Genomic DNA, 17,622 nt, shown 5'->3' on the forward strand with positions numbered 1-17,622 from the left:
CAGGAGACCGTAAACAAAAATGACTCCTGAAAAATTGGAGTAATGGCTGCTGAAAATTCAGTTTTGCCATCACAGGAAAAAATTACATTTTAAAACACATTAAAGTAGAAAACAGTAAGTAGTGAGCGTGAAGTGGAGCCGCATGGTATCAAGGTCCCGCCTAGCCTGGGAAAACCCAGACAACTTCCGGCAAATTTAGATTTGCTCTGCAAGTAAGTCTGGCAAAGAGCTCATTCAAGTCCATTTCCCCATGCCGAGAAATCAAGGTACCAGTCAGAAACGTTGAGGCGGGCTTTACACATGACGATCGCTCTGATTGGTTTTAGGTCTAGCCTATCCAGAGGCATTTGAGCGACATCCACTCCGACGTCCGTTGGTGAAGCACACCAACTTTTAAATATATTATTATATTCAAATTGCAAACACATGAGGACAGTCTCCATGAAAGACCCACTGGCAGATGAACGTGCTACTACATTTCTCTCCGAAATGGTAGGAAATTAAATTAGATTTAATAGAGGATTTTAACTGTGACAAGATGATTGACAGGGCAGTTTACATGACGGGATGCACGCGACAGATCCGTCCGATAAAGATGACGAAGTAGTATGTCCCAAAGTTGCCTACTTTTTTGCTACACAATCAAAAGTAAATACATTTTCTTCACAAAAAGAGTACATATGGCGTAGTGTAACCATAGACTGTAAAAAAAATAGAGTGTAACATAGGCGAATTGGGACACAGCATATGGCTTTACACATGACGATCTCTGATTGGTTTTAAGAGTTTTAGGTCTATCCAATTGTGCCCAGAGGCATTTGAGCGACGTCCGTTGGTGACGCCCCTTTGGAAATGAGTTATTAAAGGAGCTTTGCCAGACCATATCTCAGTTACTACTGAGAATGGTCTGGTTTTAACCAGGCTAGGTCCCGCCCACACTCCCGCAGAATCGGTTAGTACAGTTTGAAACTGTGTATGGAAGAGCTTCTGTGCTCCTATTGGTCAACTTCACAAATATGACAGAACCCTTTGTGGAGGGCCGAAAAAAAATTAAATGTGCTGTATATAACTTTTTCCCTCTACTAAAGCATAAAAATACCATAATATGAGAAACTGAGTTCACATACTAGTTTATCTGAAAAACACTTCTACAGCCAGTTATTTTACTTTGAAATGTGCGTTCCGTGTTGGAATGTCTGTTTTTGTTTTGGTCTGTGTGATCTCGTCCACTGCCAGATCAGTATTTCGACACACTGGGATGCCAGTTGGCAGGAAAGACACCATATTGCAGCCAGCAAACAAACTGGGGCAGAGATTGCAGATTCTACCCAACCTAAAAAGCTAATATCTGTATCCATCTGAAAATCTCTATGAGAGAGAGCATATTAAAGCGCAGAGACTTACGTTGTAAGTCTCCTCGTCTTTCATTGTCAATTGCGTTTGTTCCCGTTGCGTGTCCTCAAACTGGCAACCCACGTGAGCGTCAAGTCTGAGGAAGAGGGGGCGGGAGAAACAACGATCTCTGATATTTTGAATTCGGACTGCAGTACCTACTTCGACCACTAGCTGTTATTCTTACAGACTGCACATTTATACATGCTTGTCTTTCTGATGTTAAAACGTGAAACATCGCAGACACAGCGTAGGATGTCGTCCACTATGACACACTATATGAGGTAAAACGTTAGATTCTTGCATCCCAGCGGCCATTGCCATTTACGAATAACCAAAGCACCCTACTTCAAAAGGATTGTGTCAAAATCTGGCTGATATTGTGTAGTCTGAACCCAGCAATAGGATACTTAATTATACTTTTAAGTATATATCGATCAAAAGATTGAGTACAAGTAAATATACCAAATAAACTTTTTGTCAGTATAAGTCAAGTAGCTATACTTAATTGTAATTAATTTGTAAAGTATATTTCTGAGAAGGACATAAAGTATATTTCTGAGTACATGCAAATAAGACATTTTTAATTTTTAGTTTGAAATAAGTATACTAATAGCACACTTGAATAAACTTCTTTTTTGTAAGGGAAGCTAAAATGCTATGAGTAGCGCTTACATGTCTACAAGCACAATTATAGTATCAAGTCATTTGATACTAGGCCAAATATGGATTTGTAAAATTATGTGAGAAAGATAAGCTAATGATTAGCTTGTCTACTTGAGAGACTAGTGCTATATTTTCCCCATTCACTTTTGTGTCCACTCATTGTAAAACCCAGTGCTGGAAAAAAAATTCGAAAAACCCTGTAGTGGAATTCATTTTAAAATCCTGCCAACCCTGTCCGCGTGCAGCTGTGGAAGCCGTTTGGCATCTCTCACCTGATGCAACAGTGAGACGGTGAGTGTTCTCTAGCAGAAAGCTGTCAGACAACATTTGTCTGTTCTGCTGTCACCTCGGCACTCCTGAGCTGGGCTTACTGACAAAAAGAGACAGACACATAACAGAGACAAAGAGACAGAACACAAGAAAGAGCGAGAGGGAGAAAGACACAAGGGAAAAAACAGAGACAGACTCCCTGTGGACTCATGTAATAGGCTGTCTCTCCAAATGACCATCAGAGTTCACTTCACATTGCGATGATTGCAGGTGAAGGAACGGCAAAGGGAGAGCGACTGAAAGATGGAGCTCTTATTCAGATTGAAATGTCACTCGGAAAAGGACATATGCTAATTCTTAAGTTCTGTGCATTTAGTACGTGCTATTTAAAACAGCTTCATACTGTGCTTTGGTTTGTCAAGTTCAAACATAACTACACTGTTAAAAATTACCAGCAATTCACAATAATTAACAGTATTGTTTTACAGTAACTTGTTGTAATTAAGTTTCCCTGTAATATCCCAATGAATACCTGTAAAAACTACAGTATCCTTGGATTTTACAGCATTTAACTCTTATTTTACAGTAAAATATTGCAATCTAAAACCTGCTGTTATATCACAACAAGGTCTGTAATATCACAGCAACACAGTGAAAAAAAAAGAAGGATTTCACAGCATTAAACAGTATTATTACAGTGAAATATTGTATTGAAATTATGCCCTGGAAAGTCACATGACATAACCGAACTGTTTTGAATTTGAACTGAAAAGGCGCGGTCGTGTCCCTCTTCTGAATTTCCGGGCTGAATGGAGAAGGTGAGTAGCATACATGTTTGCAGCACTTACACCCATGTTATTTTAATATGATGATAATATTTACTTTCAAATAAACGTTTATCGCATGACACAGTTCACATTTTGTTAGCAAGTGCCCGGAATTGTTGAAAGTTCTCTCACAGCATTTGCTAATAGTAGTAATGTTAGTAGCTAATGAAGAGAGTTTCGCTATAATTTTTCATGTCACTATCACCGTTTAGACAAATCTGGTGTTTGTAAAGTTTATAAAAACCAATGATGGGACAAACATTACTATTTATGTGTGCACATTTCTGTAATTAGTCAAGGTTATCATAGATTAGCAGGGCTAACCGTTAGCTGTTTAACTTTAATAACTTAGTGATTCAAACGGTCCATGAAAAAATATTTTTTTCAGCAGATATCCTAGTTACAACATGATTGAGCTAACTGTTAAGGGGGTCGCACACCGGATGCGCAGCTCGGCGCCGCGCCGCGCCACGTCTTTTAAATTCGAACACATTATTCTCTATGAGAATGTAAGAGGAAGATATACATCTCTATAAATGTAAATTTTATATAAAACCATGTAAATGGCGCTCTGTGGCGCGGCAGGATTTTGAACACGGTCCTGAGCCGTTGCTGGGCGTCGCGGACAGACGCCGAAAGGCGCCGCCGGTGTGTGTACTCTCATAGAGAATAATGTGTTCGAATTTAAAAGACGTGGCGCTGCGCGGCGCGGGGCCGAGCTGCGCATCCGGTGTGCGACCCCCTTTAGTCTCATGTCGTGTTCGACAACGGGAGGGTTTTAACATTAGGGTTTCCCACTTGTCCTGATATGAATGTATAATAATTGTAAAAGTTGTAAATGCACGTTACATTGAGTGAGCAATCTCAAAGTGCTACAGAAAAAAAACACTATATAATATATACCACTATCATTTTTGACATACGGCTAAAATTAAATTACAATGATCAATGATCATAATCTGCATTCAAACTGAAATTCTTATTTTTGGTTGCATTTGTGTAATTTCTCCTTTTTCTTTTCTTTCCAGGTCATCAGAGAGAGTTTGATGCTTGAAGTTGATGTAAGATTTTTTATTCAAATATTTAAAATGCAAAATGAGTGATTACATTATCAACATTTACCTTGCATGATTTACTACCTCTGACCAATGAACAATATTTATCCTTTATCCTAAATCCATGCTATTGTGTGTTAACTATGTTACAGCCATGTGCCACTGGTCAATACTGCAGAACTCCCCAGCAGCCCCTGCTTGATCATTCAAGGTAATGTTACTTTGATCTAGTATCGACATTTCTAACTCATTATTTTGTTTTCATTCTAGAAATCTACAAGACCACAATAAGTAATAATAATTATAATTATAATAATAATAATAATTACATTTGTATAGCCATTTGTATCTTAAGCAGATCGCAAAGTGCTCATAACACATAATGCTGTATCTGTTCATTTCAGGTGACATGATGAAGCCCTCTGGATGGCTTATATCCATCGAGGGACATGTCGTGATGGGCCCACACCCTTTCTTTTTACACGGAGTAGCTGCTTTCTTCAGCAGCTATTACGTCTTCAACCTTGAGTATCCTGCCGCTGGATCGTCAACGCTGGAGTTCATTCAAAGGTATTTTATAAAGATCACATTTAATCTTGTAATTCACATTATAGTACAGGCTTCCAACTCAATGATTGTCTTGAGGTCTAAAATGCTGACAAACGAGGTACCTGAGGCCCCGTCCACACTACCGCGTTTTTGTTTAAAAACGGAGACCTTTTGCTACGTTTACACCTCCCGTCTACACTAAAACGGCAAAAACGGAGACCCAAAACGGAGAAGTTTAGAAACGCTGCCGACCCGTTTTTCGTTTTGAAACTCCGGAGGGCGTTTTAGTGTGGACGGGTCAAAACGGAGGACTTTAGAAACGATGACGCAGAGGCTCGCGCTCGGCTCTATGATTGGGTGTCATCAGTCATGGAGTATACACAGGTAATATTCAGTACCAGTAAACTCCACCCGCTGGAACAGTTTCTTACAGTAAGAAGAAGAAGAAACTGCCTCTTGGAAGCGTCTCAGGTGCGGCTCGCGCAGTAAACGCATACCACTACATGCTATATAGAACCGACGCCTATTTTTCATGCGACACGCAAGCGTGTTGGAAGCGTTTCCAAGAAAAATAGAATAGGAAAACATGTTTATATGTCATTTTGACACAAATACATATTAATAAATGACATTTTGATGTTTGAAAGCATTTTTTTACAGTCTATGTTTGAAAGTCTCTAGGTTTACACCGGCACGCGCATGCCCAGTGTTGGTGAATGGTCACGTGATACGCGTTTTCAGTCGTTTTAATGTGGACGGAGATCAATTCTAATATGCAGCTAAAACGCTGGTGTGGACGGCGATCGTATTCGTTTTAATTCTCCGTTTCTAAACTAAAACGCAGTAGTGTGGACGGGGCCTGAGGCTAGCCTGGTGAGACCACCCTGATCTCGCGAACTCATTCAATTTTGCTCTGCAGATCAGTCTGGGTTTCTACACATGTTATGCTGACAAATACCTGCTGGTCCAATCACAGCTATTTATTTTGTTTTGGGGCAGGCTATGTGATGATGATTTTGAAACGTCTATTGCGAAATGCGAATGTATTGAATGAAGTAGATGAAATTTTCTTTCAAAGCAGAACAAAATGCTCTCAGGCCCTTTATTGAAAAGGATATGTTTGTCATACTTTCAACAGGGTTTGGTTTTAATTTACCAACTGGCCAATTGTGTGAAGATGCATTTCAGTGGCGGCACACGTTGATATGGCCTCTCATAGTAGAAAATCAACCCTATTTGCCTCAGGCAAACCTAACCTGAGGCACCTTGGCTAAAAATGGCTAAAAAAAAATTATGGTGAGAGTAAGATCTAACAAGTTTGGATTATAAATCTATTAGGGTTTGATGTGGGGAAAAAGCACAGCAAAAAGCACACCTTGATAAATGCTGTCTGCAATACAGTAAGTCTATTTGAAACTGAAACTATCTTTGCTTATTAACAGGTGCTTCCTGGGCATCAATCCTGAAAGAGGCTCAAAGACCAAGAAGCGGACAACAATGAACCCTCATGTGAGCACCCTTTTGAGGAAACTTATTGACTTTGAGTGGGCATCATAGTTTTTTTTTTGCAGCGGTAGTTGTCAGGCTCAGTTTTGAGTAGCCTTGTTCTTTTTGTAATTTTTCAAGACAACTTTGCACTACAAGATTTTTACACAATGCTGTTGCGTGTGGACTCATTATAATGTTTGAGACTGAGAGGAGCGCCTGACCCCTTTACGACATTCCTTCATCGCTCTCTTATCTTGCCATGAAGGCCTCATTCCCATCCTGTCCATTACTGTTATTGTGACACAGCTAGTTGAATTGCAAGTTTGCACAATTTCTCTGCATTTTCTGACTTTTATGACTAGAAAGTTGAATTTCTTGAACTCTTGAAGTTCTTGGCATCTGCTGTACATTGAAAAATATGTATTTGTTAATAAATATGCCATTGGGCTAACATTGACTTTACCTCAGAGTTGTTTGTTGGGGGGAGGGGGTTAATTGTACAATGATTGTAAATTCACAGTATATTATTGTCAACTTGTACATTACTTTCAAAGTACACACTGTAAAAGTACAGGGCCTTGTAACAATGTACAGCAAAAGATTGTAATTCCCCAGTAATGTACTGTAATATCACAGTAATTGCTTTGTCATTGAAGCTGTGAAGTTACAGTATACAGTTGTGCTTTTACAACAATGCATTGTAATATCACAGATATAAAATTACAGTAAATTGCTGTGAGTATATTTCACAGTATATTGCTGTAATCCTTACTGTGAAAGTCATGCAAAATTTATCCAATTATTTATTGTAAATTCACAACGAAAAATTTTGCAGTGTATTCAGTCACAACAAAGAGAAAAAATAAGACAGAGTCCCAAAGGAAAAGGTTTGCTTTGTCAAAGCTCAGGGAATGTAACGAAAATGTTCCATTGAAGTATAAACTTTCTCTGATGCTGCTCGTAAAATTGCTTAGGAGTAATAGAGCTAGACACAAATGTGACCATCTCGACATCCAGTTGTTTTTGCTTTCAGGGGAAACATCTTAGAAAGCCGATGTCTCAGTTTGTTCTCCATTTGATCTTATTGTCAATATTGGGGAAACAGTTGAGATATTGAAGAGATCTCGTTTGTGATTTTTCATTCCCTTGGGATGTTGTTTACTCCGGTGGTTTTCCGGAATGTTAAAATCATTATTAGAGTACCTGACACGCATCATAAAAGGTCATCAGTCATTCACACCTATGCTCTGTTGACTTTTTAAATAATTTGGCTAAAAGTAACTGGACTTTCCATCTCCAGATAATGTTTTTAAATAATGTCATGGCCCTGCAGACACTGTTTCATGTATACAGTTATTCTAATAAATTTATACAAACAAAATCACCCTTGTATATTAAGTTTCAGGGTCAATGACATATTTAATTTTTCTCAGGATACATTAATTTATTAAAAAAATATATATTCATATATACAATGACTTGAATGCACCCCTTCAATGGTGAACATGTTTTTAATTTCAGAATTAACTTCATGTATCTTAAAATTTCAGATAATTCGATTTTTTTAAATGCTTTTTAATAATTTTACCATGGAAAATATATTCATAATATGTATACAGAAATGTGAGGTGTAATGAACATTTTTCCTTTTTGAAAATATTTCAAAATTCAGAACATTTCTAAAAACTTTAAAATTAAAAATTAAAAATTAAATTAAAAATATTTTTCCTTTGCTTACAGATATATTTTTTAATCTACACCTTTTTTTCTTTTTCTTTTTTTGACCTTTTAATATTTAATATTTCTAGTTTATCTGCAGTGGAAGTTTCCAATCCTTCTAATCTTTTCAGATGTCTTTAAATGTATAATCAAGTCATTTTACTTTCAGACTTAATTGTACCAGACGTTTTGGTCTAATCATTTTAGTTAGGATAATTCATACAATTCTATCTGTCTGTCTAACTGCAGAGTGAATCCTTGACACTCGGTCAGCAGGTGGAGTGATGTTTAATACGCACTGTTCCATGTTAGTGATCTAATGTGAGTTAGGGACCGTCTGAAGACATATGCCATCTTTCATCACATCTCTGCATGTGCACACATCCATGTGTAGCCCATCCGCCTCAGAAACTGTTGTGTGACAGTGAAGCTCGCGGTATGATAAAATGAGACTGACACAGCTTAAATACTCCAATGATCCGCATTCCCCAACAGAAAAAAGGATCTGAGTGCCCCCTGCTAGTATGCAGGTGTGTGAATTACATGGAATGATTGTGAATGTCGAATTCTGGATTAAAGCTCCCGAGAGACTTTCAGAAGGGAGTACTGTAGGCAAAGGCTGGCTAATTTTTAATTTTGACAGGCACAATCTTCACACACTCATCGTTGAGGGTTTTTACTGTCTCCCCAACTCAGTTCAAGAGTCACAAAGCTTCTTATTTTAATATGAAGTTTACACACAGTTTTTGGGACATCTGATGGGTGAACAGTAGCAGTGATATGACATAATTCCCAATGGGTTTTCATGGCACAGGGGCCTTTCAACCCTTGTGGAAAAAGAAGTGTCCTTATTTGTATTGAATGTGCACTTCTAGTGTACTTCAAATTTTAAAAGTATATATTTTATATAAAAGCTGTACTTGCAGATAATATAATTGTAATGAAATAAAAAGGCTACTTAAGTGTACTTACATTACAGTATGTATTTAAATAGTAGTACATATTTATATGTAATTTCATAATTACTTAATTGTCTTTGACGTTACAGGTTTTACTCAATTTGGTAGCGATCACATCGTTATCTACATAGCTCAGCTGACTGGTTGCTGTTGCATCAGAGGCAAATGAGCTGCGGCTCAACATTTAAATACTGGCAGTGTTTGCTGTTAACAGTCTACTTCCCTCCCCTTCCCCAGCTCCACCTGTATAGATCTGCTACGGGGGGTTATTCATGTATGTTATATGTCATACAGGAACCCAGGACCGACCCCTTCCATAGCCAATAACCCTCTCTCCTCCTTCTCTCCGCTAACCGATGAAGAAGTATCTAAACTTATCCTCTCCAGTCATCCTACCACCTGCCCTCTAGACCCCATCCCCTCACACCTTCTACAAGCCATCTCTCCCACACTTCTTCCATCACTCACACACATCATCAACTCATCCCTCCATACTGGCACTTTCCCTACAGCATTCAAGCAGGCTCGAGTAACTCCACTGCTTAAAAAACCAACACTAAACAAATCATTTGTAGAGAATTACAGACCTATCTCTCTCCTAACATTCATTGCGAAAACACTTGAAAGAGCTGTTTTCAACCAAGTAACATCCTTCTTGTCTCTGACCAACCAGCTGGATGTCAACCAATCTGCTTTAAGAAAGGGCATTCAACTGAAACTGCATTACTGTCGGTCAGAGAAGCCCTGCGGATCGCAAAAGCTGCTTCCAAATCTTCAGTTCACTATCCAGCTAGATTCATCATCAATCACCCCATCAAGGTCGGTCAGAAATCTTGGAGTGATATTGGATGACCAGCTGACCTTCACAGATCACATTTCAAAGACAGCTCGATCATGCAGGTTTGCACTGCACAACATCAGGAAGATCAGGCCTTTCCTAACTGAGCATGCAACACAACTTCTCGTCCAGGCCCTGGTCATCTCTAGGCTTGATTACTGCAATGCTCTTCTGGCTGGACTTCCATCATGTGCAACTAAACCTCTACAAATGATTCAGAACGCTGCAGCTTGTCTTGTCTTCAACGAGCCCAAAAGGGCCCACGTCACTCCTCTGTTCATCACTTTGCACTGGCTGCTCGCATCAAGTCCAAGGCATTGACGCTTGCTTACAGATCTATCACAGGCTCAGCTCCTCCTACTTTCACTCACTCCTACAAGTCTACATCCCTACCAGAAGCCTACGATCGGTCAACGAGCGACGCATCGTGGTTCCATCACAAAGAGCCACAAAATCACTTTCATTCTCATTCACAGTTCCACCCTCATCCAGAATGCAGAATCCCTGGCAACATTCAAAAGACAACTGAAAACCCTTCTCTTCCGTGAGCACTTAACATAAAATAAATAAATAAAAAAACGTTCCTTTTCCTTTATATCCTCGCTTATCTGGCTAATGCTACTCTGAACAATGCCTGAACTTTGTATTTTGAGCACTTCTTGCGTTGTTTTTTGCCTCTTCATGATGACTCGCTTAGTTTAGTCCTAATTTGTAAGCAGTGTTGGGAACGTTACTTTAAAAAAGTAATTAGTTATAGTTACTCACTACTTGTTCCAAAAAGTAACTGAGTTAGTAACTGAATTACTCTATAATAAAAGTAACTCGTTACCAGGGAAAGTAACTATTTGCGTTACTGTAAAAAAAAAAAAAAAAAGTTGCTATATGTCAAAGAATTTGGAAACACTTTGCCGTTTGAATGTCCTGTATAAACAAAATGACAGAGTATGTTTTTATGTTTTCACTGTTCGATTTGTTTGACCTCAATGAATTTGAAGTAGTATATCTCCTCCTTGAAAATGCCAACTTTTCATCGGATTGCTCCTGACTCGCCATCTCTGCTGCTTCATCAAATCTCTGTTTAGCTTGTGTGTGTGGCACGTGTGCTGGCATGTGTGTAAAAATACTGGCTCTGATTGGCTACCATGAAAGACATGACTCTGCCTTAGCAGAATAATCGCTTACCTCGTTATTAACCCTCCTCTTCACTAGCTGTGCGAGCCAGGGGTGCTTTCGGATTACACAGTTTATCAGAGAATGTCTAATAGAGTTTATTCAATCAATGCATAGTAACGCACCGCATTTAATGTCCAGTAATGTTAACGGCGTTGTAACGACGGGAAAAGTAATTAGTTAGATTACCCCGTTACTGAAAAAATAACGTCGTTACCTAACGCCATTCTTTTAAACGCCGTTATTCCAAACACTGTTTGTAAGTTGCTTTGGACAAAAGCGTCTGCTAAATGACTAAATGTAAATGTAAATGTAAATGTAAAAATATGTGCAGCATGTCTTACATGTTCACAGCAATGTCTGTGAATGTATTGGCAGTAGCAAGTCACGGTATACTTGTTTTGCAGCGGCAGAAGCGTAGCAGATCTATTCCACCGAGACCAAATACATTAGCATTGCCATATCCATTACCATGCCAATCTCTCCAAGAGTTGTCATGACAGAACTAAACATGTGTCATCGTTTTCAAATACCTCTGTTTTCATAGTCCACATTACAAAAAACAACGTGTTCAAATTGATCCACTTGGGAAAGCTCAATTTTTGTCTATAGAGTATAGTGTAAGTGCATAGTGTGTACTACCACTGAAAATGACCTGACATCATGAACCAAAAATGTGCAGTATACAACAGAGAATATTTACTCTACTTAAGGATCTACTTGACCTTCCATTTCCAGTGTGATGAACTGTAAGTAATATAAGCTGAGATTGTATCCAAGTTGTTTTGGCTTAATATTTTATCAGACAGCATTTTTTAACACAAAGTTGGATTCTCAGATGATAATTGGATGCCACACATTGAAATAAACATACAACATAATAAGGACATGTGACAACAATCTAGCACAATGTACTAATCTAGCATACAAATGCAGTGTAGAATTGTAGTGTGTGGGTATGTACAGTGCTATACATTATTTTAATGGTCTATAATTATGTCTTTTTTTTTAGGTGAGGATTTTTATGAGCCATCTCCTTATGAACCCATGACGCCTCATCGACATTCAGATGCATTTCGCCTGGCGTCAATCATCTCAGGTAATTATTCAATATTTCCATTACGAATACATTCTGGCAATGTGCTGTACTGTTCGCTGTTGATATTGACTTCTTTTTATTGCCATCTCTTATATGAAACTCAGAAAATCCAGCACTAAATGAATTATTATTATGTTCCAATACAGAACACTTAAAGTTTAAAAAGTTTCTTCTTTCTAAATGTTTCTTTTAGCACATTCCAAACATAATAAAGGGCGAAGTGAAGATAAATTAGTAATTTTCCTGTCTAGGAAAAAAAGAAACAGGAGCATGCGCTTTTTCCAGTGAAATAGAAACCTTTCTAGGCATTTGTCACCTTGGCATGAGTTAAGTGTAATGTTTAATTCACTGACAGCAGTCATTACAGACAGTAGAGGACAGACATATTGTATCCAATCCATTATCACAGCTTCACAGAGCCTGGAACAACCAGAATAACTCTTTTTGTTTTACTCTGATATGAAAAGAAAAAAAAGTAGCCATTGAATGACAAATCTCATGTGCACTATAGAAATATCGAATTCAACAGGGTTGTCAGATCCATCTTCTTGCCATAATACCATTTTTGTGTCTTGAAAGTCCTGCTGTGAGTAGGAGTTTGCATTTTTCCTTTCTTTCTTTCTTTATACAAAATAAATAAACATTGTTGATGGGAAATGTGGACACAGCCTCCATTAGCTGATTGTGTAAACATTAGCTGATCATGTAATTTTACAGAGAGGTGAGTTAAGTATGATTGAATGTCTTTGTTGTATAATTGTATGTATTGTTATGGTTATCACATCTTCAGTTGATTGTATGACAACGTAAATGGGGAAAATGAGTTTGGAGACTGATTTGAAGGGATAGTTCACCCACAAGTTCACATTCTATCATCATTTACTCACCATCATGTTTTTCCAAACCATTTTTTCTTTCACCGTTTCAAAGCAAGAGTCATTCCGACAGCAAACCAAAGGCTATAGTTTCTCTCTAAAGAAACCTTTAAAATCCTTGCTGATAAAAGGGAGGCCTGAGATACGTCTCATTGCGTCTCACTCACAACCCTCGCAGATTGAGATGGCATCTTTTGATTTGATGTGACAGCCCGAGTCGTTATTCTAGACTGGCTGTGTCTGTTCATTTACTACAGAGGGTGAGAGGAACAAGTGGACCGCAGCACTAACACTGACATATTGAGGGTAAAGCTGGCGGACCCACTCAGCCCGTATCCACTCCCTGGCGGGGATCTCTCCCAATCTGGAAGTGGAACAGCCCTATGTGCCATATTTAGGATCAGGCAACATTAATTGTGATCCCTTAGTGCTCCAAATGCTGCGATGCACAACCCTGGATTCATATATCACTGGAAGCACTATTGTGTTGCTGATGTTTCTATACACTGTACATGCAGTTAGTGGATAGTATGAAGTAAAATCCTAAAACACACACGAGGGAAATCAATAAGAGTGAATTGCGTATTAATTTGTTAAAAGCCACATTGCGACATATGAAGTCACAATTACAAGAAAGAAAATCACAATTGTGAGATCGAAAGCCACATTGAGATTTGGCGCATTGGTTTGTCACATTCTGAGATATGAAGTCAAATTACGAGAAACAAAGTCGCAATTGCAACATGTTAAGTTACTCTGTTATTTATAAAGTCAAAACTATGAGAAACAATTTGACAATTGTGAGATGTAATGCCACTTTGAGATTTGGCGCATTAGTTCGTCACATTCTGAGATATGAATTCAAATTACGAGAAAAAAGTCACAGTTGCAATATTTAAATTTACACTGAGATTAATAAAGAATCACAATAAAAAAAATACATTTAAAATTGTGAGATTTGACTGTATATCTAAGAATGACTTTTAACAAACTAATGCGCAATATCTCAATATGACTTTATATCTCACAATTTTAAATGTGTTTCTTGTAGTTGTGACTTTAAAATCACAGTGTAAATTTAAATCGTACAATTGAGACTTTGTTAAATTAATTTGATAGTAATTGGTAATTTGAAGTAATTTGACTGCATATCTGAGAATGACTTTTAACAAACTAATGCGCAGAATCTAAATACTTGAAATAAAGTCTCAATTGTAAGATATAAAGTTACATTGTGATTTATAGTCACAATTACAAGAAACAAATTCACAATTGTGAGATGTAAAGTTACAATGAGATTTTGTACATTTGTTAAGTCCCATTCTGACGTATGCATCAAATTACAAGAAACTGTCATAATTGCAAGAAGTTGCATTGTGGTTTATAAATTCACAATTACGAGAAGTAAATTCACAATTGTGAGATATACAGTCATATTGCACTGTAAAAAAAAATTGCATACTGCATTTCAACATACCACTTCATGTTGTGGTTTACACTCTGTGTTCAATTTGATAGATATCAGGCCAGGGCAAAAAATATTTGTCTGTCTGAAATATGACAGAGCATTTTATGACATGACATAAGACTCTCTTCATGGGTCATTTCAGGTGCCGATGAAGAGTCTATTAACAGGAGAATCTTCTCTCCTGCTTGTTCACTTTCTTTTTCATTTCTTTTGACAAATCCCTCAAGCCTGGCGAGCAGAAATACTTTCTAACAGAATAAGCCACTAGAAAAAGAAATGCAGACAAACAGAAGAATAGAAAAAGTAGAATATAAATTAGATGAACCCTTTCAGGCACAGTGGTCTGTGAGAAATCATCTATTATTTTCTCGCCTTTCAATTTGCATTAAAGAAGGAATCTTTCCGTTGTGTGACATTTTGTCTCACCAAAGTTGGGTGTGCAGTTTCTTTGAGCTTCTGAAAAATCAAAGCTAAACTGGTTAGTTTTTTTGTTTTTTTTTTGCAACTATTCCTAGTAAGTGTTATGTTGCATAGAATTGATAAAAAATCATGCTACACATTTTTATATAGGAGATTTAGTGGTTTTGCACAGCAAACACTGTGGAAATACAGGAAATACCAAATCATATGACAAAATGGTGGTAAGCATTCTGTGTTTGATTAAAATGGGAGATCTTTATAATATGGTCAAACCATTTTGACTGAACACTTTAAAAAAGAAATGTCAGGCAGTGCACAAAACAAATATACACTCAGTTCAATGAAGTGCTTTTTACTAAGAACTTTTAGTGAGAAACCACCTCAGAAATGCCTGCAAAATCTAAAACGGTTTGAAAAGAGATTATGGTGGCATGAGACCATAATCTCTGCAGGTTCAGAATAATATGATCGTGCAGTTTTATTATACTCATAGTGGCTTCCAATTTACACTAGCTTCTGATCAAATCTTTTGGACCAATAAAACAGCATTCAGACTGACAGGTTGAATGATGGCGACCTCTTCCATAATAATTTTCTTGCGTTTAGTATCTTCATGTAGTGTTTATTTGCTGCTCTTTGCTGTAATGGAGGTCCACTCTTACAGTCATGGCCAGCATTACTGTCAAAACAGGCAGACGAAGAAGGTAATGAAGTGATAAAAGCAAGACTTTATGAGCTTTCTGCTCATATTCAGAATGTGAAGTGCACATGAAATGCATGAAAACATATGTGTGCAAAGGGAACTGGGACAATACATGAGTGAGATTGACGATTTTATGATAATATACCTTACTTCATGCATAATGTAAATAAGAAATTTAAATATTGCTGTTTATCATTAAAGTCGATTTAAGATGAGTTGTGCAATCCACCTGTTAAAAACACCTTAATCTTTGTGATTCACTTAGTCTTCATTGCCTCAAGCATTTTTCTATTCTGAGTTCAGCATTGGAAATGATTGGGTATATTTGACAGGTTAAGTCCTTTGGGGAGATGAAGCGATAGCTACGTGTTGCGATAATCTGACAGCATGCAGAGCCAATGATAGCACTGAGTTCCTCACACCTGGCATTGAAAACTTAGAGATTTCTAGAAAAGGTAAAACATATTGGTTAATTTAAACAGCCCTAGTAACACTTTTCTCTGCGAGTGTGTGTCCATAATATGTATGTGCATTACTGCGTTTGAGTAGGAAAGAACGGGTGAAGAGCGTGAGAGCATCTGCTTTCCATATATAATAAAACGTAATTTTGTGGCAAAAAACATGGAAATAATTTGTCGCTTTTATTCTATTGTTTAACATATTTATTTGCTTGGTCAGTTTCATTGTAGGTTTTGGTTCTTTTGCTGTTGTAGACTGTAAGGTCCTTTGTAATGCGGTCAACACCTGCCTGGAACTACTTTAGCCGTGCATTTACCGGAAAATAATTGCACACGTTAGAATGTTCGTCAACCAATCAGATTCAAGCATTCAACAGCCCTGTAGTATAAAATGGATTTGTGCAACAATTTAAATCAAACAGGAGTTTCTGGACTAAAAGTCAAGTTTGACACAAAATTTTGATAATGACCCCCTCAAAAAAAAAAAAAAAAACTTTAAAAAAACTTAAACTGAAGAAATATGTATCACAATTCTAATTATCAGTCTTGAACCATGCATATATCGATTCAGAACATTATATTGTGAGAACACAAACATTTTGACAAACTTACAAGTTACAGTGTAAAAACGTAACCTTCAGCCGCTGAGACCAGTTCCCTCTTTCTCGTCCCCCTTCATTCCCTTCAAAGGGAAAACACTGTTAAACACCCAACACAACCTCAGTTCAAGACATTGTTATCTTCTCTCTTCTTCCTATTACCTTGCACATATGTTGTTTCTTTCCCCTTTACTGCTGGCTATATTAACTGTAAAAGCACATTTGAAATTCATACTTTACTGTTGCCTTTGTGCCCCTTCAATGGAGAAATGTAATGAGACTGTTTACCCTGTGGCATCCCTGTCAGCAGGGAATGAGATATGGTCTGTGTTATACAAACAAGCCTGGGTCATAGCCACTGATTATTAAACCAACAATAAGACTGTTGCTTTGTGGTCCCTGCTGATGCTAAAAGTTTGAAAGTAAACTGGTTTTAGACTTCAGAAATGTCCACACAAATCAAACGATTCATATAATGAGGAGACATATTTTCCTGGATGTTTTGAGATAAAAGAAATTATTACTGTAACTTTCAACAGTCAAAACCTCCTCTCAGTAAAAAAAAAAAAAGACAGTTTACAGAAATTCACAGCAAAAACTTGTTTCATACTTCTGCAATAGTTGAATACATTTGAATGCACAACCTCCTACATTTGCACATCATCAACACCCAATAATTACTGTAACGGTAACACTTTACAATAAGGTTCATTAGTTAACATTAGTTAATGTATTAACTAACACAAACTAACCGTTGGTAACATTAGTTCATAAAAAATAGTCATTCATTGTTTGTTCATGTTTGTTCCCATTACATTAACTAATGTTAACAAGATTTTAATAATGTAGTAAATGTTGAAATTAACATCAACAAAGATTAATAAATGCTGTATAATGTAGTGCAGTTCATTATTAGTTCATGCTAACTAATGTACTAATGTTAACTAGTGTAGCGTTTACGACTCTGGGTAAATATGAATTAGCTCAAGAATATGGGGAATTTTGGGAATATTAATATTTATTACTCATGGTCATAATTCATAAGTCGCATGTACATTTATTTTATC

General features: G+C 37.3%; 1 protein-coding gene and 1 long non-coding RNA gene across 3 annotated transcripts in view; both read left to right on the top strand.

The window, feature by feature from the left end:
- Positions 1-17,622, top strand: part of gfra2a (GDNF family receptor alpha 2a) — a 99,430-nt gene that overhangs the window by 31,176 nt on the left and 50,632 nt on the right. For both annotated transcript variants that reach the window (XM_081348933.1, XM_081348934.1), the window contains exon 3: positions 11,946-12,032. In XM_081348933.1, the coding sequence (XP_081205059.1) occupies positions 11,946-12,032 (87 nt within the window). The remainder of the gene's footprint in view (positions 1-11,945; positions 12,033-17,622) is intronic.
- Positions 4,099-6,703, top strand: LOC308680676. Its single transcript, XR_014028937.1, has 4 exons — positions 4,099-4,216; positions 4,363-4,421; positions 4,615-4,780; positions 6,202-6,703. It is a non-coding gene; the product is annotated as an uncharacterized lncRNA (long non-coding RNA).

The sequence above is a fragment of the Scardinius erythrophthalmus genome (genome assembly GCF_964197995.2).
Source record: "Scardinius erythrophthalmus genome assembly, chromosome: 20".
Lineage (NCBI taxonomy): Eukaryota > Metazoa > Chordata > Actinopteri > Cypriniformes > Leuciscidae > Scardinius > Scardinius erythrophthalmus.